This window comes from Agelaius phoeniceus, chromosome 36 (assembly GCF_051311805.1).
Source record: "Agelaius phoeniceus isolate bAgePho1 chromosome 36, bAgePho1.hap1, whole genome shotgun sequence".
NCBI classification, from domain to species: domain Eukaryota; kingdom Metazoa; phylum Chordata; class Aves; order Passeriformes; family Icteridae; genus Agelaius; species Agelaius phoeniceus.
Window position 1 is genome coordinate 17,769 of NC_135300.1, and position 24,409 is coordinate 42,177.

At 49.2% G+C, this 24,409-nt stretch overlaps 1 protein-coding gene across 1 annotated transcript in view; it reads right to left on the minus strand.

The window, feature by feature from the left end:
* Window positions 1–23,883, minus strand: part of LOC143696478 (tyrosine-protein kinase receptor UFO-like) — a gene marked incomplete at its 3' end in the record, with an annotated part of 40,522 nt that extends 16,639 nt beyond the window's left edge. Inside the window, exons 1-4 of the mRNA XM_077192860.1 lie at window positions 23,160–23,883; window positions 13,018–13,175; window positions 12,808–12,851; window positions 1,743–1,846 (exon numbers count right to left, since the gene is read on the minus strand). Coding sequence (XP_077048975.1) covers window positions 1,743–1,846; window positions 12,808–12,851; window positions 13,018–13,175; window positions 23,160–23,301 — 448 coding nt within the window. The remainder of the gene's footprint in view (window positions 1–1,742; window positions 1,847–12,807; window positions 12,852–13,017; window positions 13,176–23,159) is intronic.
* Between the last annotated feature and the right edge of the window lie 526 nt (window positions 23,884–24,409).

The window sequence follows — 24,409 nt, forward strand, 5'->3', positions numbered from 1 at the left end:
TTTTGGGGTTGTTTTGGGGGTTGTTTTTGGGGGTTTTTTGGGGTTGTTTTTGGGGTTGTTTTTGGGATTTTTGGTGGGATTTTTTGTGGGATTTTTGGGGATTTTTTGTGGGATTTTTGGGGATATTTTTGGGATGAATTTGGGGTTTTTTGGGGTTGTTTTTGGGATTTTTGGTGGGATTTTTTGTGGATTTTCTTGGGATTTTTTGTGAGATTTTAGGGGATTTTTGGGGATTTTTGGGGTTGTTTTTGGGGTTGTTTTTGGGATTTTTGGTGGGATTTTTGGTGGGATTTTTGGGGATTTTTGTGGGATTTTTGGGGTTGTTTTGGGGGTTTTTTGGGGTTGTTTTTGGGGTTGTTTGTGGGATTTTTTGTGGGATTTTTGTGGGATTTTTTGGGGATTTTTAGGGGATTTTTTGTGGGATTTTTGGGGATATTTTTGGGGATTTTTAGGGGATATTTTTGGGATGAATTTGGGTTTTTCTGGGGTTGTTTTTGGGGATTTTTGTGGATTTTTTTGGATTTTTTGGGGGTTTTTCGGGGATTTTTTTGGGGGAAATTCTCTGCAGATTCTGAGGATATTTTTGGGGATATTTTTGGGGTTTTTTGGGGGATTTTTTGTGGGATTTTTTGGGGTTTTTTTGGGGGATATTTTGGGGTGATTTGGGATTTTTTTGGGGATTTTTTTGGGGGATTTTTGGGGATATTTCTGGGGATATTTCTGGGGTGAATTTGGGATTTTTCGGGTTGTTTTTGGGGTTGTTTTGGGGGTTTTTTGGGGTTGTTTTGGGGGTGAATTTGGGGTTTTTTTAGGGGATATTTTTGGGATGAATTTGAGGTTTTTTGTGGTTGTTTTTGGGATTTTTGGGGGGATTTTTGGGGGATTTTTTGTGGGATTTTTAGGGATATTTCTGGGGGATATTTCTGGGGATATTTTTGGGATTTTTTTGGTGTGTTTGGGGTTAGTTTTTGGGGGTTGTTTTTGGGATTTTTAGGGGATTTTTTTGTGGATTTTCTTGGGATTTTTTGTGAGATTTTTAGGGGATTTTTGGGGATATTTCTGGGGATATTTTTGGGATTTTTCGGGGATATTTTTGGGATTTTTTTTGTGAGATTTTTAGGGGATTTTTGTGGGATTTTTGGGGATTTTTAGTGGCTTTTTTGTGGGATTTTTGGGGATTTTTAGTGGATTTTTCGGGGATATTTTGGGGATTTTTAGTGGATTTTTCGGGGATATTTTTGGGGATATTTTTGGGGATTTTTTGGGGCTGTTTTTGGGTTTGTTTTTGGTGTTTTTGGGGTTGCTTTTGGGGTTGTTTTTGGGATTTTTGGTGGGATTTTTTTGTGGGATTTTTGGGGATTTTTTGTGGGATTTTTGGGGATATTTTTGGGATGAATTTGGGGTTTTTTGGGGTTGTTTTTGGGATTTTTGGTGGGATTTTTTGTGGATTTTCTTGGGATTTTTTGTGAGATTTTTAGGGGATTTTTGGGGATATTTTTGGGGTTTTTTGGGGTTGTTTTTGGGGTTCTTTTTGGGATTTTTGGTGGGATTTTTGGTGGGATTTTTTGTGATTTTTTGTGGCTTTTTTTGGGATTTTTAGGGGATTTTTGTGGGATTTTTGGGGATTTTTTTGTGGATTTTCTTGGGATTTTTTGTGAGATTTTTAGGGGATTTTTGGGGATATTTTTGGGGATTTTTCGGGGATATTTTTGGGGTTGTTTTTGGGGTTTTTTGGCTCTCACCTGCCAGCTCCAGCGTGGCCTCACGGGACAGCAGCCGCTGCCCCTCCCCCACGCGGGCCCAGCACCGATAGCGGCCGGAATCCGACAGCGACACCGGGAACAGCCTGAGGGGAAAATGGGGGAAATTTGGGGCTTTTTGGGCTTTTTGGGGTTTTTTGGGGATTTTATGGGGTTTTAGGGGGTTTTGGGGTTTTTTTTTGTGGGGTTTTATGGGGTTTTGTGGGGTTTTTGGGGGGTTTTTAATGGGGTTTTATGGGGGTTTTTATGGAATCCGACAGCGACACCGGGAACAGCCTGAGGGGAAAATGGGGAAATTTGGGGCTTTTTGGGGCTTTTTGGGGATTTTTGGGAATTTTGGGGAATTTTTGGGGATTTTTGGGGTTTTTGGGGATTTTTGGGGATTTTTGGGGATTTTTGGGGATTTTTGGGGGTGAATTTGGGATTTTTTGGGGGTTTTTGAGGGGTTTTTGGGGGGTTTTTATGGGGGATTTTATGGAATCCGACAGCGACACCGGGAACAGCCTGGGGGGAAAATGGGGAAATTTGGGCATTTTTGGGGCTTTTTGGGCTTTTTGGGGATTTTTGGGGATTTTATGGGGATTTTATGGGGTTTTGGGGTTTGGTTTTTGGTGGGTTTTATGGGGTTTTTGTGGGGTTTTATGGGGTTTTTGTGGGTTTTTTGGGGGGTTTTTGGGGGGTTTTTTGGGGGGTTTTTGGGGGGTTTTTATGGGGGATTTTATGGAATCCGACAGCGACACCGGGAACAGCCTGAGGGGAAAATGGGGAAATTTGGGGCTTTTTGGGGATTTTTGGGGCATTTTTGGGATTTTTGGGGCTTTTATGGGGTTTTGGGGTTTTTTTGGTGGGGTTTTATGGGGTTTTTGTGGGGTTTTTGGGGTTTTTTGGGGTTTTTTAATGGGGTTTTATGGGGGATTTTATGGGGGGTTTATGGAATCCGACAGCGACACCGGGAACAGCCTGAGGGAAAATGGGGAAATTTGGGGCTTTTTGGGGATTTTTGGGGCTTTTTGGGGATTTTTGGGGATTTTTAGGGATTTTTTGGGGTTTTGGGGTTTTTTTTTGTGGGGTTTTATGGGGTTTTTGTGCGGTTTTTGTGGGGTTTTTCTGGGGTTTTTATGGGGGATTTTATGGAATCCGACAGCGACACCGGGAACAGCCTGAGGGGAAAATGGGGAAATTTGGGGATTTTGGGGGCTTTTTGGGGCTTTTTTGGGGATTTTGGGGATTTTGGGGGTTTTTGGGGCTTTTTTTGTGGGGTTTTATGGGGTTTTTGGGGGGTTTTTTGGGGGTTTTTTGGGGGGTTTTTGTGGGGGATTTTATGGAATCCGACAGCGACACCGGGAACAGCCTGAGGGGAAAATGGGGAAATTTGGGCATTTTTGGGCTTTTTGGGATTTTTGGGGTTTTTTTTTTGATTTTAGGGGGTTTTGGGGTTTTTTTGGTGGGGTTTTATGGGGTTTTAAGGGGTTTTTGGGGGGGTTTTTGGGGGGGTTTTTATGGGGGGTTTATGGAATCCGACAGCGACACCGGGAACAGCCTGAGGGAAAATGGGGAAATTTGGGCATTTTTGGGGCTTTTTGGGGATTTTTGGGGTTTTTTTGGGATTTTAGGGGGTTTTGGGGTTTTTTTTTGTGGGGTTTTATGGGGTTTTTGTGGGGTTTTTTATGGGGTTTTTGGGGGGTTTTTATGGGGGATTTTATGGAATCTGACAGCGACACCGGGAACAGCCTGAGGGGAAATTTGGGGCATTTTGGGGCTTTTTGGGGATTTTTGGGGATTTTTGGGGATTTTATGGGGATTTTATGGGGTTTTGGGGTTTTTTTAATGGGGTTTTTGTGGGGTTTTATGGGGTTTTTTGTGGGGTTTTATGGGGTTTTTGTGGGGTTTTTTGGGGTTTTTTATGGGGTTTTTGGGGGTTTTTGGGGGGGATTTTATGGAATCCGACAGCGACACCGGGAACAGCCTGAGGGGAAAATGGGGAAATTTGGGCATTTTTGGGGATTTTTGGGGATTTTTGGGGGATTTTTGGGGATTTTATGGGGTTTTTTGTGGGGTTTTTGAGGGTTTTTGTGGGGTTTTTTGGGGGTTTTTGGGGGGTTTTTTGGGGGTTTTTGGGGGTTTTTATGGGGGATTTTATGGAATCCGACAGCGACACCGGGAACAGCCTGAGGGGAAAATGGGGGAATTTGGGATTTTTGGGTTTTTTGGGGATTTTGGGGGATTTTGGGGGTTTTTGGGGCTTTTTTTGTGGGGTTTTATGGGGTTTTTGGGGGGTTTTTTGGGTTTTTGGAGGTTTTTTGGGGGTTTTTCGGGGGTTTTTATGGGGGATTTTATGGAATCCGACAGCGACACCGGGAACAGCCTGAGGGGAAAATGGGGAAATTTGGGGAAATTTGGGCATTTTTGGGGATTTTTGGGGATTTTTGGGGATTTTTGGGGTGAATTTGGGATTTTTGGGGGTTTTTTGAGGGGTTTTATGGGGGATTTAGGGGGGTTTTTATGGGGGATTTTATGGAATCCGACAGCGACACAGGAACAGCCTGAGGGGAAAATGGGGAAATTTGGGCATTTTTGGGGATTTTTGGGGCTTTTTGGGGATTTTTAGGGCTTTTTGGGGTTTTGGGGGTTTTTTTGTGGGGTTTTATGGGGTTTTTGGGGGTTTTTATGGGGTTTTTATGGGGTTTTTGGGGGGTTTTTTGGGGGGTTTTTATGGGGGATTTTATGGAATCCGACAGCGACACCGGGAACAGCCTGAGGGGAAAATGGGGGAAATTTGGGCATTTTTGGGGATTTTTGGGGGTTTTGGGGATTTTTGGGGATTTTATGGGGTTTTGGGGCTTTTTTTGTGGGGTTTTATGGGGTTTTTGGGGGGTTTTATGGGGTTTTTGGGGGGTTTTTGTGGGGGATTTTATGGAATCCGACAGCGACACCGGGAACAGCCTGAGGGGAAAATGAGGAAATTTGGGGCATTTTGGGGATTTTTGGGGATTTTTGGGGATTTTTGGGGGTTTTTGGGGATTTTATGGGGTTTTTGTGGGGTTTTAGAGGGGTTTTATGGGGTTTTTGTGGGGGTTTTTGGGGGTTTTTGGGGGGTTTTTATGGGGGATTTTATGGAATCCGACAGCGACACCGGGAACAACCTGAGGGGAAAATGGGGAAATTTGGGCATTTTTGGGCATTTTTGGGGATTTTTGGGGATTTTTGGGGCTTTTTGGGGATTTTATGGGGTTTTGGGGTTTTTTTTGGTGGGGTTTTATGGGGTTTTTTGGGGTTTTTTGGGGGTTTTTTGGGGGGTTTTTAGGGGGGATTTTATGGAATCCGACAGCGACACCGGGAACAGCCTGAGGGGAAAATGGTGTGACAATGACGATTCACAGGTGACAATAATGACACACACAGGTGACACAGGTGACACAGGTGACACAGGTGACAATAATGACACTCACAGGTGATATCAATGACACTCACAGGTGACACAGGTGTGACAATGACCACTCACAGCTCACACAGGTGACATCAATGACACACAGGTGACACAGGTGACAATAATGACACTCACAGGTGACACAGGTGACACTCACAGGTGACACAGGTGCCTCACCTGAGCTGGCAGGTGACGAGCCACCCGCCTTGCGGCAGCGCCACCTGGGCCATGGCGCTGTCCCCAAACACACAGGGGTGACACAGGTGACACAGGGGTGACAATAACCACACACAGGTGACAATAATGACACTCACAGGTGACACAGAGGTGACAATGACCACTCACAGGTGACACAGGTGTCACATAAAGGTGACAATAACCACACACAGGTGACATCAATGACACACACAGGTGACACAGGTGTGACAATAAGGATCCACAGGTAACACAGGTGACATCAGTGACAAACTCAGGTGACACAGGTGTGACAATAAGGATCCACAGGTGACACAGGTGACACGTAAAGGTGACAATAATGATCCACAGGTGACACAAAAGGTGACATTAATGGCTCACAGGTGACACAGGGGTGACAATAACGACTCATAGGTGGCACAGGTGACACATAAAGGTGACAATAACGAATCACAGCTCACACAGGTGACAATAATGACACTCACAGGTGACACAGGTGATGCTCACAGGTGACACAGGTGTGACAATAATGATTCACAGCTCACACAGGTGACACATAAAGGTGACATTAACGGCTCACAGGTGACACAGGGGTGACAGTAACGATCCACAGGTGACACAGGTGACACAGGTGTGACAGTAACCACTCACAGCTCACACAGGTGACATCAATGGCTCACACAGGTGACACATAAAGGTGACACAGGTGTCTCACCTGAGCTGGCAGGTGCGGAGCCACCCGCCCTGCGGCAGCGCCACCTGGGCCATGTCGCTGTCCCCAAACACACAGGGGTGACAGTGACCACTCACAGGTGACACAGGTGTGACAATAACCACACACAGGTGACATCAATGACACTCACAGGTGACACAGGTGACACTCACAGATGACACTCACAGCTCTCACAGGTGACACAGGTGTGACAATGACCACTCACAGCTCACACAGGTGACACAGGTGACACTCACAGGGGTGACACAGGTGTGACAATAACGATTCACAGCTCACACGAGTGACATCAATGGCTCACACAGGTGACACAGGTGACAATAATGACACTCACAGGTGACACAGGTGTGACAATAACGATCCACAGGTGACACAGGTGACACAGGTGACACAGGTGTGACAATAACCACACACAGCTCACACAGGTGACATCAATGGCACTCACAGGTGACACAGGTGACAATAATGACACAGACGGGTGGCACAGGTGACACAGGTGACATCAATGACACTCACAGGTGACACAGGTGACAATAATGACACTCACAGGTGACACAGGTGTCTCACCTGAGCTGGGAGGTGACGAGCCACCCCCCTTGCGGCAGCGCCACCTGGGCCATGTCGCTGTCCCCAAACACACAGGGGTGACACAGGTGACATCAATGACACACACAGGTGACACAGCTCACACAGGTGACACAGGTGACACTCACAGGTGACAATGACGCCTCACCTGAGCTGGCAGGTGCGGAGCCACCCGCCCTGCGGCAGCGCCACCTGGGCCATGGCGCTGTCCCCAAGCACACAGGGGTGACACAGGTGTGACAATAACGAATCACAGCTCACACAGGTGACACATAAAGGTGACAATGACAATTCACAGCTCACACAGGTGACAATAATGACACTCACAGGTGACACAGGTGTGACAATGACCATCCACAGGTGACAATAATGACACACAGGTGATATCAATGACACTCACAGGTGACACAGGTGTGACAATAAGGAGACACAGGTAACACAGGTGACACAGATGACACAGGTGACACATAAAGGTGACAATAACGGCTCACAGGTGACACAGGTGATATCAATGACACACACAGGGGTGACACAGGTGTGACAATAACGATCCACAGGTGACACAGGTGACACATAAAGGTGACATTAATGGCTCACAGGTGACACAGGTGTGACAATAACAAATCACAGGTGACACAGGTGACCTCAATGACACTCACAGGTGACACAGGTGTGACAATAACGACCCACAGGTAACACAGGTGACATCAGTGATAAACTCAGGTGACACAGGTGTGACAATAATGATCCACAGGTGACACAGGGGTGACAATAAGCACCCATAGGTGACATCAATGACACTCACAGGTGACACAGGTGACATCAATGACAGACGGGTGACACAGGTGACACATAAAGGTGACAATGACGCCTCACCTGAGCTGGGAGGTGACGAGCCACCCCCCTTGCGGCAGCGCCACCTGGGCCATGGCGCTGTCCCCAAACACACAGGGGTGACAGTGACCACACACAGGTGACATCAATGACACTCACAGGTGACACAGGTGACACAGAGGTGACACAGGTGACAATGACGATCCACAGGTGACAATAATGGCACACACAGGTGACACAGGTGACACAGGTGTGACAATAACGACTCACAGGTGACATCAATGACACTCACTGGTGACACAGGTGTGACAGTAACCATACACAGGTGACAATAATGACACTCACAGGTGACACAGGGGTGACAATAACGATTCACAGGTGACAATAATGACACAGACGGGTGGCACAGGTGACACAGGTGACATCAATGACACACACAGGTGACACAGGTGTCTCACCTGAGCTGGGAGGTGCGGAGCCACCCCCCTTGCGGCAGCGCCACCTGGGCCATGGCGCTGTCCCCAAACACACAGGGGTGACACAGGTGACACAGGGGTGACAATGACGAATCACAGCTCACACAGGTGACACAGGTGACACTCACAGCTCACACAGGTGACATCAATGGCTCACACAGGTGACACATAAAGGTGACACAGGTGACACAGGTGACACAGGTGTGACAATAACCACACACAGGTGACACAGGTGTGACAATAACGACTCACAGGTGACATCAATGACACTCACTGGTGACACAGGTGTGACAGTAACCATACACAGGTGACAATAATGACACTCACAGGTGACACAGGTGACAATAACGACTCACAGCTCACACAGGTGACAATAATGACACAGACGGGTGACACAGGTGACACTCACAGGTGACATTAAGGACACACACAGGTGACACAGGTGTGACAATGACCACTCACAGGTGACACACAGGTGACAATAATGACACACACAGGTGACACAGGGGTGACACATAAAGGTGACCATAACCACTCATAGGTGACACAGGTGACACAGGTGTGACAATAACGAATCACAGGTGACACAGGTGACACACACAGGTGACATCAGTGACACTCACAGGTGACACAGGTGTGACAATAACGAATCACAGCTCACACAGGTGACACATAAAGGTGACAATAACGATTCACAGGTGACACAGGGGTGACAATGACCACACACAGGTGACACAGGTGACACATAAAGGTGACATCAATAGCACACAGGTGACACAGAGGTGACAATGACCACTCACAGCTCACACAGGTGACACAGGTGACACAGGGGGTGACAATGACCACACACAGGTGACACAGAGGTGACAATAACGATCCACAGGTAACACAGGTGACACAGATGACACACACAGGTGACACGGGTGACACTCACAGGTGACACAGGTGTGACAATAACGATACACAGGTGACATCAATGACACATAAAGGTGACATTAATGGCTCACAGGTGACACAGGTGTGACAGTGACCACTCACAGCTCACACAGGTGACAATAATGACACTCACAGGTGACACAGGGGTGACAATAACCACTCACAGCTCACACAGGTGACACAGGTGACATCAATGGCTCACACAGGTGACACATAAAGGTGACAATGACGCCTCACCTGAGCTGGGAGGTGCGGAGCCAACCCCCTTGCGGCAGCGCCACCTGGGCCATGTCGCTGTCCCCAAACACACAGGGGTGACACAGGTGACACAGGTGTGACAATAACGACTCACAGGTGACACAGGTGACACTCACAGGTGACACAGGTGACACAGGGGTGACAATAACGATCCACAGGTGACACAGGTGACACATAAAGGTGACAATAGCAATTCACAGGTGACACAGGGGGTGACAATAACGATGCACAGGTGACAATAATGACACACACAGGGGTGACACAGGTGACACAGGTGTGACAATGACCACTCACAGCTCACACAGGTGACACAGAGGTGTCAAAAACCACACACAGGTGACACATAAAGGTGACATTAATGGCTCACAGGTGACACAGGTGTCACAATAATGAATCACAGCTCACACAGGTGACACAGGTGACATCAATGACACTCACAGGTGACACAGGTGTGACAATAACAACTCATAGGTGACACAGGTGTCACATAAAGGTGACAATAACGACTCACAGGTGACACAGGTGTGACAATAACAATCCACAGCTCACACAGGTGACATCAGTGACACACATAGGGGTGACACAGGGGTGACAATAACCACACACAGCTCACACAGGTGACACAGGTGACATCAATGGCTCACACAGGTGACACTCACAGGTGACACAGGTGACACAGGTGACACAGGTGACACATAAAGGTGACACAGGTGTCTCACCTGAGCTGGGAGGTGACGAGCCACCCCCCCTGCGGCAGCGCCACCTGGGCCATGGCGCTGTCCCCAAACACACAGGGGTGACACAGGTGACACAGGTGTGACAATAACGAATCACAGGTGACACAGGTGACACAGGTGACACTCACAGGTGACACAGGTGACATCAATGACACTCACAGGTGACACAGGTGTGACAGTAACGGCTCACAGGTGACACAGGTGTCACATAAAGGTGACACAGGGGTGACAATGACCACTCACAGGTCACACAGGTGACATCAATGACACTCACAGGTGACACAGGGGTGACAATAACAAATCACAGGTGACACAGGTGACCTCAATGACACTCACAGGTGACACAGGTGTGACAATGACCACACACAGGTGACAATAATGACACTCACAGGTGACACAGGTGACACACACAGGTGTGACAATGACGCCTCACCTGAGCTGGGAGGTGCGGAGCCACCCCCCTTGCGGCAGCGCCACCTGGGCCATGGCGCTGTCCCCAAACACACAGGGGTGACAGTGACCACACACAGGTGACACAGGTGACATCAATGGCTCACACAGGTGACACAGGTGACAATAACGATCCACAGGTGACACAGGTGACACAGGTGACATCAATGACACTCACAGGTGACACAGGTGTGACAATAACCACACACAGGTGACAATAATAACACTCAAAGGTGACACAGAGGTGACAATGACCACTCAGAGTTCACACAGGTGACACATAAAGGTGACAATGACAATTCACAGGTGACACAGGTGACAATAACGATCCACAGGTGACACAGGTGGCACATAAAGGTGACATTAAGGACACACACAGGTGTGTCAATAATGACTCATAGGTGACACAGGTGACAATAACCACACACAGGTGACACAGGTGACACTCACAGGTGACACAGGTGTGACAATAACAATGCACAGGTGACACAGGTGTGACAATAATGATCCACAGGTGACACAGGTGAGACAGGTGACACAGGGGTGACAATAACGATCCACAGGTGACACAGGTGTGACAATAATGATCCACAGGTAACACAGGTGACACAGGTGACACTCACAGGTGACACAGGTGTGACAATGACCACTCACATCTCACACAGCTCACACAGGTGACACTCACAGGTGACACAGGTGACACTCACAGGTGACACAGGTGACATTAAAGTCTCACCTGAGCTGGGAGGTGACGAGCCACCCGCCCTGCGGCAGCGCCACCTGGGCCATGTCGCTGTCCCCAAACACACAGGGGTGACAATGACCACACACAGGTGACACAGGTGACACAGGTGACACAGGTGACACTCACAGGTGACACAGCTCACACAGGTGACAATAATGACACTCACAGGGGTGACACAGGTGTGACAATGACCACTCACAGCTCACACGAGTGACACAGGTGTGACAATAATGATACACAGGTGACACAGAGGTGACAATAACCACACACAGGTGACAATAATGGCGCACACAGGTAACACAGGTGTGACACAGGTGTGACAATAACAATGCACAGGTGACACTCACAGGTGACATTAACGGCTCACAGGTGACACTAGAGGTGACAATGACCACTCACAGCTCACACAGGTGACACATAAAGGTGACAATAACCACACACAGGTGACACAGGTGACATCAATGACACACACAGGTGACAATAACGATTCACAGGTGACACAGGGGTGACAATAACGAATCACAGCTCACACAGGTGACATCAATGACACTCACAGGTGACACAGGTGACACATAAAGGTGACATCAATGACACAGGTGACACAGGTGATACTCACAGGTGACACAGGGGTGACAATAACCACACACAGGTGACACAGGTGACACATAAAGGTGACATCAATAGCACACAGGTGACACAGAGGTGACAATGACCACTCACAGCTCACACAGGTGACACAGGGGGTGACAATGACCACACACAGGTGACACAGAGGTGACAATAACGATCCACAGGTGACACAGGTGACACTCACAGGTGACACAGGTGTGACAATAACAAATCACAGGTGACACAGGTGACACATAAAGGTGACAATAACCATTCACAGCTCACACAGGTGACATCAATGACACACACAGGTGACACAGGGGTGACAATAACGACTCACAGGTGACACATAAAGGTGACATTAAGGACACACACAGGTGACACAGGTGTGACGATAACGACTCATAGGTGACACAGGTGACAATAACCACACACAGGTGACAATAATGACACTCACAGGTGAGACAGGTGTGACAATGACCACTCACAGCTCACATAGGTGTGACAATGACCACTCACAGGTGACACAGGTGACATCAGTGACACACAGAGGGGAGACACAGGTGTGACAATAACGATCCACAGGTGACAATAATGACACACACAGGTGACACAGGTGACAATAACGATCCAGAGGTGACACAGGTGTGACAATGACCACTCACAGCTCACACAGGTGACACAGGTGTGACAATAACGACTCACAGCTCACACAGGTGACACTCACAGGTGACACATAAAGGTGACAATAGCGTCTCACCTGAGCTGGGAGGTGACGAGCCACCCCCCTTGCGGCAGCGCCACCTGGGCCATGGCGCTGTCCCCAAACACACAGGGGTGACAATAACGGCTCACAGGTGACACAGGTGTGACAATAATGACACACAAAGGTGACATTAACGCCTCACCTGAGCTGGGAGGTGACGAGCCACCCGCCTTGCGGCAGCGCCACCTGGGCCATGGCGCTGTCCCCAAACACACAGGGGTGACACAGGTGTGACAATAACGACTCACAGGTGACACAGGTGACACAGGTGACACTCACAGGTGACACAGGTGTCTCACCTGAGCTGGGAGGTGACGAGCCACCCGCCCTGCGGCAGCGCCACCTGGGCCATGTCGCTGTCCCCAAACACACAGGGGTGACACAGGTGACATCAATGACCCTCACAGGTGACACAGGTGACACATAAAGGTGACATCAATGACACAGGTGACACAGGTGTCTCACCTGAGCTGGGAGGTGACGAGCCACCCCCCCTGCGGCAGCGCCACCTGGGCCATGTCGCTGTCGCCGTCGCTGTCGCGCCCGTCGCGTTCCCAGCCCAGCTCCGGGGGCGGCCCCGGCCCCGCCCCCCGCGCGCGGCAGCGCAGCCGCACCTCCCCCCCCGGGGCCGCGCGCGCGTCCGAGGGGTGGAGCAGGAAGGAGAGGCCTGGGAATGGGGGAAAATGGGGGGAATTTGGTGAAAAGTGGGGGGGAAATGGGAATTCTGGAAAAAAAATACCGCAAAAAATTCCCAAAAATTTTTTTTGGGAATTCCAAAAAAAAAAACCCCCAAAATTTGGAGAAAATGGGTAAAAAACCACCCTGGAATGGGGCGAAATGGGGAGAAAATGGGGAAAATATGGGGGGAAAATGGGAATTCCGAAAAAAAATACTGCAAAAAAATTGGAGAAAATGGGTAAAAAATGGGGAAAATATGGGGAAAAACCACCCTGAAATCCAGGATTGTCACACCTGGAATGGGGGGAAATGGGGAGAAAATGGATAAAGAATGGGAATTCCAAAAAAAATTACCAAAATTCCAAAAAAACGGGAAAAAATTGGAGGAAATGGGGAAAAAATGGAGGAAAATGGGGAAAAAATGGGAATTCCGAAAAAAAAAATCCAAAAAAAAAGGGGAAAAAATTGGAGAAAATGGGCAAAAAATGGGCAAAAACCACCCCGGAATGTCACACCTGGAATGGGGAGGGGAAATGGGTGAAAATGGGTGAAAAATGGGGAAAAAATGGGAAAAAACCACCCCGGAATGTCACACCTGGAATGGGGACAGAAAATGGGGAGAAAATGGTCAAAAAATGGGTAAAAAAATGGGCAAAAACCACCCCGGAATGATACACCTGGAAATGGGGGGAAATGAGGAGAAATGGGTAAAAAATGGGGGAAAAATGGGAATTCTGGAAAAAAATACCGAAATTCCAAAAAAAACGGGGGAAAAAATTGGAGAAAATGGGGAAAAAATGGGTAAAAAACCACCCCAAAATCCAGGAATGTGACATCTGGAATGGGGGAAAAAATGGGGAAAAATGGGGGAAAAATGGGGGAAAATGGGAATTCTGGAAAAAAATACCGAAATTCAAAAAAAAAAGGGGGAAGAAATTGGAGAAAATGGGGAAAAAATGGGTAAAAAACCACCCCAAAATCCAGGAATGTGACATCTGGAATGGGGGAAAAAATGGGGAAAAATGGGGGAAAAATGGGGGAAATATGGGGGAAAATGGGAATTCTGAAAAAAAATACCAAAATTCCAAAAAAAAAAGGGGAAGAAATTGGAGAAAATGGGTAAAAAATGGGAAAAAACCACCCCAAAATCCAGGAATGTGACATCTGGAATGGGGGAAAAAATGGGGAGAAATGGGGGAAAAATGGGGGAAAACCACCCCGGAATGTCACACCTGGAATGGGGGGAAAATGGGTGAAAATGGGTTAAAAATAGGCAAAAAATGGGCAAAAATTGATAAAAAACTACCCCGGAATGTCACACCTGGAATGGGGGGAAAATGGGGGAAAAATGGGGGAAAATGGGGAAAATGGGGGGAAAATGGGGGAAAAAATGGGGGGAAAATGGGGGGAAAATGGGGAAAAAATGGGGAAAAACCGCCCTGAAATCCAGGAATGTCACACCTGGAATGGGGCGAAAAGGGGAGAAAATGGGGGAAAAATGGGTAAAAATGGGGGAAAAAATGGGAATTCCGAAAAAAAAATCCGAAAAAATTGGAGAAAATGGGTAAAAAATGGGCAAAAACCACCCCAGAATGTCACACCTGGAATGGGGACAGGAAATGGGGAGAAAATGGGGGAAATATGGGGAAAATATGGGAATTCTGGAAAAAAAATACCGAAATTCCAAAAAAAATGGGGAAAAATTGGAGAAAATGGGGAAAAAATGGAGAAAATGGGAAAAAATGGGGAAAAATGGGTAAAAAAATGTGAAAAAACCACCCCGGAATGACACACCTGGAATGGGGGGAAAATGGGGGAAAATGGGTGAAAAATGGGGGAAAAATGGGGAAAAAAATGTGAAAAAACCACCCCAGAATGTCACACCTGGAATTGGGGGGAAATGGGAGAAAATGGGTGAAAATTGGGGAAAAATGGGGAAAAAATGGGGAAAAAATGGGGAAAAAACCACCCTGAAATCCAGGAATGTCACACCTGGGATGGGGACAGGAAATGGGGAGAAAATGGGGAAAAATGGAGGAAAAATGGGTGAAAACCACCCCGGAATGTCACACCTGGAATGGGGGGAAAATGGGGGAAAATGGGGAAAAATGGGGGAAAAATGGGAAAAAAATGGGAATTCTGGAAAAAAATAGCGAAATTCCAAAAAAAACGGGGAAAAATTGGAGAAAATGGGAAAAAAATGGAGGAAAGTGGGGAAAAAAAACCCACCCTGGAATGGGGGGAAATGGGGGGAAATGGGTGAAAAGTGGGGGGGAAATGGGAATTCTGGAAAAAAATAGCGAAATTCCAAAAAAAACGGGGAAAAAATTGGAGAAAATGGGTTAAAAATAGGCAAAAAATGGGCAAAAATTGATAAAAAACTACCCCGGAATGTCACACCTAGAATGGGGGGAAAATGGGGGAAAAATGGGGGAAAATGGGGAAAATGGGGGGAAAATGGGGAAAAAATGGGGAAAAAACCACCCTGAAATCCAGGAATGTCACACCTGGGATGGGGACAGGAAATGGGGAGAAAATGGGTGAAAAATGGGGAAAAATGGGGGGAAAATGGTGAAAAAATGGGCAAAAACCACCCTGGAATGTCACACCTGGAATGGGGGAAAATGGGTAAAAAATGGGAATTCCGGAAAAAAATACCGAAATTCCAAAAAAAAACGGGGAAAAAATTGGAGAAAATGGGGGAAAAATGGGGGAAAAAATGGGGAAAATATGGGGAAAAATGGGCAAAAACCACCCCGGAATGTCACACCTGGAATGGGGGGAAATGGGGAAAAATGGGGGAAAATGGGGGAAAAATGGGGAAAAAATGTGAAAAAACCACCCCGGAATGTCACACCTGGAATGGGGGGAAAATGGGTGAAAAATGGGGAAAAACGGGCAAACACCACCCCAGAATGATACACCTGGAATTGGGGGGAAATGGGGAAAAAATGGGAAAAAACCACCCCAAAATCCAGGAATGTGACACCTGGAATGGGGGAAAAAATGGGGAAAAATGGGGAAAATGGGGGAAAATGGGGAAAAAAAACCCACCCTGGAAATGGAGGGAAATGGGGAGAAATTGGTAAAAAATGGGGGAAAAATGGGAATTCTGGAAAAAAATAGCGAAATTCCAAAAAAACCGGGGAAAAATTGGAGAAAATGGGGAAAAATGGAGGAAGATGGGTAAAAAAATGAGGAAAAAAATGGGGAAAAAACCACCCTGAAATCCAGGAAAATCACCCCAAAAATCACCATAAAATCGACCCGAAAATCACCATAAAATCACCCAAAAATGACCCCAAAATCGACCCGAAAATCACCATAAAATCACCCCAAAATCGACCCGAAAATCAGCTTAAAATCACTCAAAAATCACCCCAAAATCACCCCAAAAATCACCATAAAATCACCCAAAAATCAGCCTAAAATCACCCAAAAATGACCGTGAAAATCACTCTAAAATCACCTGAAAATGACCCCAAAATCACCCCAAGAATCACCATAAAATCACCCAAAAATGACCCAAAATCTCCCCAAAAATCACCATAAAATCACCATAAAAATGACCCCAAAAATCGCCAAAAAATGACCCAAAAATCGACCCGAAAATCGCCCTAAAATCACCCAAAAATCACCATAAAACCACCCAAAAATCACCCCAAAATCACCCGAAAATGACCCCAAAATCACCCAAAAATCACCATAAAATCACCCCCAAAAATCACCATAAAATCACCCAAAAATGACCGCAAAATCGACCCAAAATGACTCCAAAACCACCCCAAAAATCACCATAAAAACAATCAAAAATGACCCCAAAATCACCATAAAATCGCCCCAAAATTGCCCTAAAATGATCCAAAAATCGACCCGAAAATCAGCCTAAAATCACCATAAAATAGCCCAAAAATAACCCTAAAATCACCCCAAAATGGCCCAAAATTTGCCTGAAAATGACCCTAAAATCATCCCGAAATGACCCCAAAAATCACTCTAAAATCGCCCAAAAATCACCAAAAAATGACCCAAAAAGGACCTCAAAATCGCCCTAAAAATCACCATAAAAACACCCAAAAATTACCCCAAAATCAGCCTAAAATCACCCAAAAATGACCCAAAAATCTCCCCAAAAATCACCATAAAATCCCTCCAAAAATCACCATAAAATCACCCCAAAATGACCCCAAAAATCACCATAAAATCGCCCTAAAATCGCCCTGAAAATCACCCCAAAAATCACCATAAAATCACTGAAAAATGACCCCAAAATCGCCCAAAAATGACCCCAAAATCACCCCAAAAATCGCCCTAAAATGACCCAAAAATCACCAAAAAATGACCCAAAAAGGACCCCAAAATCGCCCTAAAATCACCATAAAATCACCCCGAAAATCACCCTAAAATGACCCAAAAATCACCAAAAAATGACCCAAAAAGGACCCCAAAATCGCCCTAAAATCACCATAAAATCACCCAAAAATTTCCCCAAAATCACCCCAAAAATCGCCCAAAAATGACCCCGAAATTGCCCCGAAAATCACCATAAAATCGCCCAAAAATGACCCGAAAATCACCCCAAAAATCACCATAAAATTGCCCAAAAATCACCCCAAAATTCCCCTAAATGACCCCAAGATCACCCCAAAAATCACCATAAAATCACCCGAAAATGACCCGAAAATGACCCCAAAATCACCTGAAAAATCACCATAAAATCACCCCAAAATCGACCTGAAAATCAGCCTAAAATCGCCCAAAAATGACCCCAAAATCGACCCCAAAATCAGCCTAAAATCATCCCAAAATGACCCAAAATCGCCCGAAAAATCACCATAAAATCACCCAAAAATGACCCAAAAATCACCCCAAAATCACCCGAAAAATCACCCCAAAATCACCCCAAAATGACCACAAAGTCGCCCCAAAATGACCCCAAAAATCACCATAAAATCACCCAAAAATGACCCCAAAATCGCCCCAAAATGACCCAAAAATGACCCCAAAAATCACCATAAATTCACCCAAAAATGACCCCAAAATCACCCCGAAAATGACCTCAAAATAGCCCTAAAATGACCCCAAAATCCCCCCAAAAATCACCATAAAATCGCCCCAAAATCACCCCGAAAATCCACCCGAAAATCACCCAAAAATGCCCCAAAATCACCCCAAAAATCCGCCCTAAAATCGCCAAAAATGCCCAAATTCGGCGTTTCCGGTTTCCCGCGCTCCCTCCCGGTCCCCGGGGAGGCTCCGGAATTTCGGGAATTTCGGGAAATTCCCAAAAAAAGCCGAATTTGGGTGGGGGAGGGGCCGCAGCTGCGGGGTGGGGGAGGGGACCCCGCCCATCCCCCCGGGGGGGCCCCGCCCCCAATTTTGGGCCCCACCCAAAAAAAACCCGGGAAAAATCCTAAAAAAATTGGGGAACCCCAAAATTTGGGAATCCCCCAAAATTGGGGATCCCCCAAATTTGGGAATCTCAACATTTGGGAGACCCCAAAATTTGGATTTCCTAAAATTTGGACGCCCCAAAAATTGGGGAACCCCAGATTTAGGGAACCCCAAAATTTGGGATGGCCCCAAAAATTTGGAATCTCAAAATCTTGGAAAGCCCAAAATCAGAAAACCCCAAAATTTGGACAGCCAAAAATTGGGAAAGCCCAAATTTAAGAGACCCCAAAACTTGGAATATCAAAATTTGGGGAACCCCAAAATTTGAGATCCCCCCGAAATTTGGATCCTTTAAAATTGGGGAAGGCCAAAATAAAGAAACCCCAAAATTTGGGAAACCCCCAAAATTGGGGAACCCCAAAATTTGGGAAACCCCCAAAATTGGGGAACCCCAAAATTTGGGAAACCCCCAAAATTGGGGATTCTTAAATTTGGGGAACCCGAAAATTGGGAGATCCCAAAATCAGGAGACCCCAAAATTTGGGAACCCCCAAAAATTGGGATCCCCAAAATTTGGATCCCCCTAAAACTGGGAAACCCCAAAATTTGGGAGACCCAAAAAAATTGGAATCCCCTAAAATTGGGGAACCCGAAAATTTGGGAGACCCCAAAATTTGGGATCACCCCAAAATTTGGGAGACTCCAAATTGGGATCCCCCTAAAATTGGGATTCTCAAAAATTGGGAAAACCCCTAAAATTGGGAACCCCCAAAATTTGGGAGCCCCAAAATCGGGAGAGCCCAGAATCTGGGAGACTCCAAAAATGGAATTCCCTAAATTTGGGATCCTCCCAAAAAATTGGGAACCCCCAAAATCGGGACTCCCCAAAATCGGGAATCTCCAAATTTGGGATCCCCAAAAACCCCAAAATCGGGACCCTTCAAAATCGGGACCCCAAAAATTTCCCAAAAACCCCAAAATCGGGACCCTCCAAAATCGGGAATCTCCAAATTTGGGATCCCCAAAAATCCCAAAATCGGGACCCTCCAAAATCGGAATCCCCCTGACCCTGAGACCCCCCCAAATTTGGGATCCCCAAAATTGGGACCCCCCAAAATCCACAAAAGCCCCAAAATCGGGACCTTCCTGTCCCGGGACACCCCAAAACCGGGACACCCCAAATTGGGATATCCCAAAATTGGGACACCCCAAAATTGGGAGACCCCAAAATTGGGACACCCCAAAATTGGGACACCCCAAAACCGGGACCCGCCAAAAACCAGGAAACCCCAAACCAGGACATCCCAAAATTGGGACACCCCAAAACCGGGACACCCCAAAATCAAGACCCGCCCAAAACCAGGAAACCCCAAAACTGGGATCCCCAAAACCGGGACCCGCCAAAAACTGGGACACCCCAAAACCAGGAAACCCCAAACCAGGACATCCCAAAATTGGGACATTCCAAAATCGGGATACCCCAAAACCGGGACACCCCAAAATCAAGACCCGCCCAAAACCAGGAAACCCCAAAACCGGGATAACCCAAAATCGGGACACCCCCAAAACCGGGATCCGCCCAAAACTGTGACCTCCCAAAATCGGGATCCTCCTGTCCCGGGACACCCCAAAATCGAGACCCGCCCAAAATCTGGATCCCCAAAACCGGGACACCCCAAAACCGGGATACCCCAAAACCGGGACCCACCCAAAACAGAGACACCCCCAAACCAGGACACCCCAAAACAAAGACCCGCCCAAAACCGGGACACCCCAAAACCAGGAAACCCCAAAACCAGGACATCCCAAAATCGGGATACCCCAAAACCGGGATCCCCAAAAATCCGGACCCTCCTGTCCCGGGACCTCCCAAAATCGGGATCCCCAAAACCGGGACATCCCAAAATCGGGGTCCCCCCAAACCAGGACACCCCAAAACCGGGATATCCCAAAACCGAGACCCGCCCTAAACCGGGATCCTCCAAACCAGGATACCCCAAAACCGAGACACCCCAAAACCGGGACATCCCAAAATCGGGACCCTCCTGTCCCGGGACACCCCAAAACCGGGGCCAGCCAAAAACCGCGACCCGCCCAAAACCGGGACCCGCCCAAAATCGGGATCCCCAAAACCGGGATACCCCAAAAATCCAGACCCTCCTGTCCCGGGACACCCCAAAACAAAGACCCGCCCAAAACCGGGATACCCCAAAACCAGGAAACCCCAAAACCGGGATACCCCAAAACCGGGATCATTCTGTCCCGGGACACCCCAAAATTAGGACCCGCCCAAAATCGTGATACCCCAAAACCAGGAAACCCCAAAACCGGGATCAGTCTGTCCCGGGACACCCCAAAATCGGGATCCTCCCAAAATCGGGATCCGCCCAAAACTGAGACCCGCCCAAAATCGGGATCCTCCTGTCCCGGGACATCCCAAAATCGAGACTCGCCCAAAATCGGGATCCCCAAAACCAGGAAACCCCAAAACGGGGACACCCCAAAACCGGGATATCCCAAAACCGAGACCCGCCCAAAACCGGGACCCGCCCAAAATCGGGATCCCCAAAATCGGGACACCCCAAAAATCCAGACCCTCCTGTCCCGGGACACCCCAAAACAAAGACCCGCCCAAAACCGGGACACCCCAAAACCAGGAAACCCCAAAAATGGGACACCCCAAAACCGGGATCATTCTGTCCCGGGACACCCCAAAACCGGGACCTCCCAAAACCGAGACCCGCCCAAAACCGGGATCCTCCCCAAAATCGGGATGCGCCCAAAATCTGGACACTCCTGTCCCGGGACACCCCAAAACCAAGACCCGCCAAAAACCGGGACACCCCCAACTGGGACACCCGAAAACCAGCAGACCCCAAAATCGGGATACCCCAAAACCGGGACCCGCCAAAAACCGGGATATCCCAAAACCGGGACATCCCAAAACTGGGATACCCTAAAATCGAGACCCACCCAAAATCGGGATCCCCAAAACCGGGATCCCCAAAACCGGGACACCCCAAAACCGGGACCAGCTCAGAACCGGGACCTTCCTGTCCCGTGACACCCCAAAACCGAGACCCGCCCAAAATCGGGATCCCCAAAACCGGGATACCCGAAAACCGGGACACCCCAAAACCGGGATCCTCCCCAAAATCGGGAGCCGCCCAAAACTGTGACCTCCCAAAATCGGGATCCTCCTGTCCCGGGACACCCCAAAATCGAGACCCGCCCAAAATCGGGATCCTCCTGTCCCGGGACACCCCAAAATCGAGACACCCCAAAATCGAGACCCGCCCAAAATCGGGATCCTCCTGTCCCGGGACACCCCAAAACCGGGATATCCCAAAACCGAGACACCCCAAAAGCGGGACCGCCCAAAATCGGGATCCTCCTGTCCCGGGACACCCCAAAACAGGGACACCCCAAACCGAGATTCCCAAAACTCCGGACCCTCCTGTCCCGGGACACCCCAAAACCGGGACCCGCCCAAAACCGAGACCCGCCCAAAACCAGGACCTCCCAAAATCGGGATACCCCAAAACCGGGATACCCCAAAATCCGACCCTTCTGTCCCAGGATACCCCAAAACCGGGACCCACCCAAAATCGGGATCCCCAAAACCAGGACATCCCAAAACCGGGAAACCCCAAAACCGGCACCTCCCAAAATCGAGACCCGCCCAAAACCGGGACCTTCTCAAAACCGGGACACCCCAAAACCGAGACCCTCCTGTCCCGGGACACCCCAAAACCAGGACCCGCCCAAAACCGGGATATCCCAAAATCGAGACCCGCCCAAAACCGGGATACCCCAAAACCGGGACACCCCCAAACTGAGATTCCCAAAACTCCGGACCCTCCTGTCCCGGGACACCCCAAAACCGGGACCCGCCCAAAACCGGGATATCCCAAAATCGAGACCCGCCCAAAACCGGGAAACCCCAAAACCGGGACACCCCGAAACCAAGACCCGCCATAAACCGGGACACCCCAAAACCAGGAAACCCCAAACCCGGGATACCCCAGAACCGGGACACCCCAAAACCAGGACATCCCAAAAACGGGATTCCCCAAAACCGGGACCTCCTCAAAACCGGGACATCCCAAAAACCGGGACACCCCAAAAGTTGGACCTCTCAAAATCGGGACACCCCAAAACCGAGACCCACCCAGAACCGGGACCCGCCCAAAACCGGGATCCTCCCCAAAATCGGGATCCTCCCAAAACCGGGATACCCCAAAACCGGGACATCCCAAAACCGGGACCTCCCAAAATCGGGATCCCCAAAACCGGGACCCGCCCAAAACCGAGACCTCGGGATCCCCAAAACCGGGACCCACCCAAAACCGGGACACCCCAAAACCAAATTCGGGATCATTCTGTCCCAGGACATCCCAAAACCGGGACCCTCCTGTCCCGGGACACCCCAAAACTGGGATACCGCAAAACCGGGACACCCCAAAACCGAGACCCGCCCAAAACCAGGACCCGCCCAAAACCGGGATACCCAAAACCGGGGCACCCCAAAACCGGGACCCGCCCCCAAAATTTGGGGTCCCCCCCCCTCCTCACTCACCGGGCGGGGCCGGGGTCGCCCCCAGGGCGGCGGCCGCCACCAGCAGCGACAGCAGCGGCGACAGAAACGGCGACAGCGGCGGCGACAGCGGCGACAGAAACGGCGACAGGAACGGGGGGGCCCCGCCGAGACCCCCCCCCATGGCCCCGAGACCCCGCGGGACGAGGAGGAGGAGGAGGAGGTGGAGGAAGAGCTCGGGATAACGGAAAAAAGGCGGAGGAGGAGGAGGAGGAGGAGGAGGGCGGGGAGGGGAGGAAGATCCCGGGATGACGGAGGAGGAAAAACTTTCCCAGGATGACGAAGAGGAGGAGGCGGGGGCGGGAGGAAGGTCCCGGGATAGAGGAGGATGAGGAAGGTCCCGGGAATGGAGGAAGGTCCCGGGATAACGGAAAAGAGGAGGAGGAGGAGGAGGAGGAGGGGGAGGGCGGGGATGGGAGGAAGATCCCGGGATGACGGAGGAGGAAAAACTTTCCCAGGATGACGAAGAGGAGGAGGAGGAGGAGGCGGGGGCGGGAGGAAGGTCCCGGGATAGAGGAGGATGAGGAGAATGAGGAAGGTCCCGGGGGTGGAGGAAGGTCCCGGGATAACGGAAAAGAGGCGGAGGAGGAGGAGGAGGAGGAGGGCGGGGAGGGGAGGAAGATCCCGGGATGACGGAGGAGGAAAAACTTTCCCGGGATGACGAAGAGGAGGCGGGGGCGGGAGGAAGGTCCCGGGACAGCCGAGGAGGAGGAGGAGGGCGGGGACGGGATGAAGGCTCCGGGGATGACGGAGGAGGGAAAAAAAATTTCCCGCGGGATGACAAAGAGGAGGAGGAGGAGGAGGAGGAGGAAGGGAGGGGGGGGGATGAAGGCTCCGGGGATGATGAAGAGGAGGAGGAGGAGGAAGGGGGGGGGGGGGGGGATGAAGGCTCTGGAGATGATGAGGAGGAGGAAGAGGGAGGGGGAGGGTCCTGGGATGAGGAAGAGGAGGAGGAGGAGGATGAAGGTCTCGGGATAGCAGAGGGGGTGGGGATGGGATGAAGGCTCCGGGATGATGAAGAGGAGGAAGAGAATGGGGGATGAAGGCCCCGGGATAACAAGGAGGAGGAGGATGGGATGGCAGGGATGGGATGAAGGCTCTGGGACGATGATGAGGAAGAGGAGGATGGGGGGGATGGGATGAAGGCTCCGGGGATGATGATGATGATGAGGAGGAGGAGGAGGAGGAGGAGGAGGAGGAGGAGGAGGAGGAGGATGGGATGAAGGCTCCAG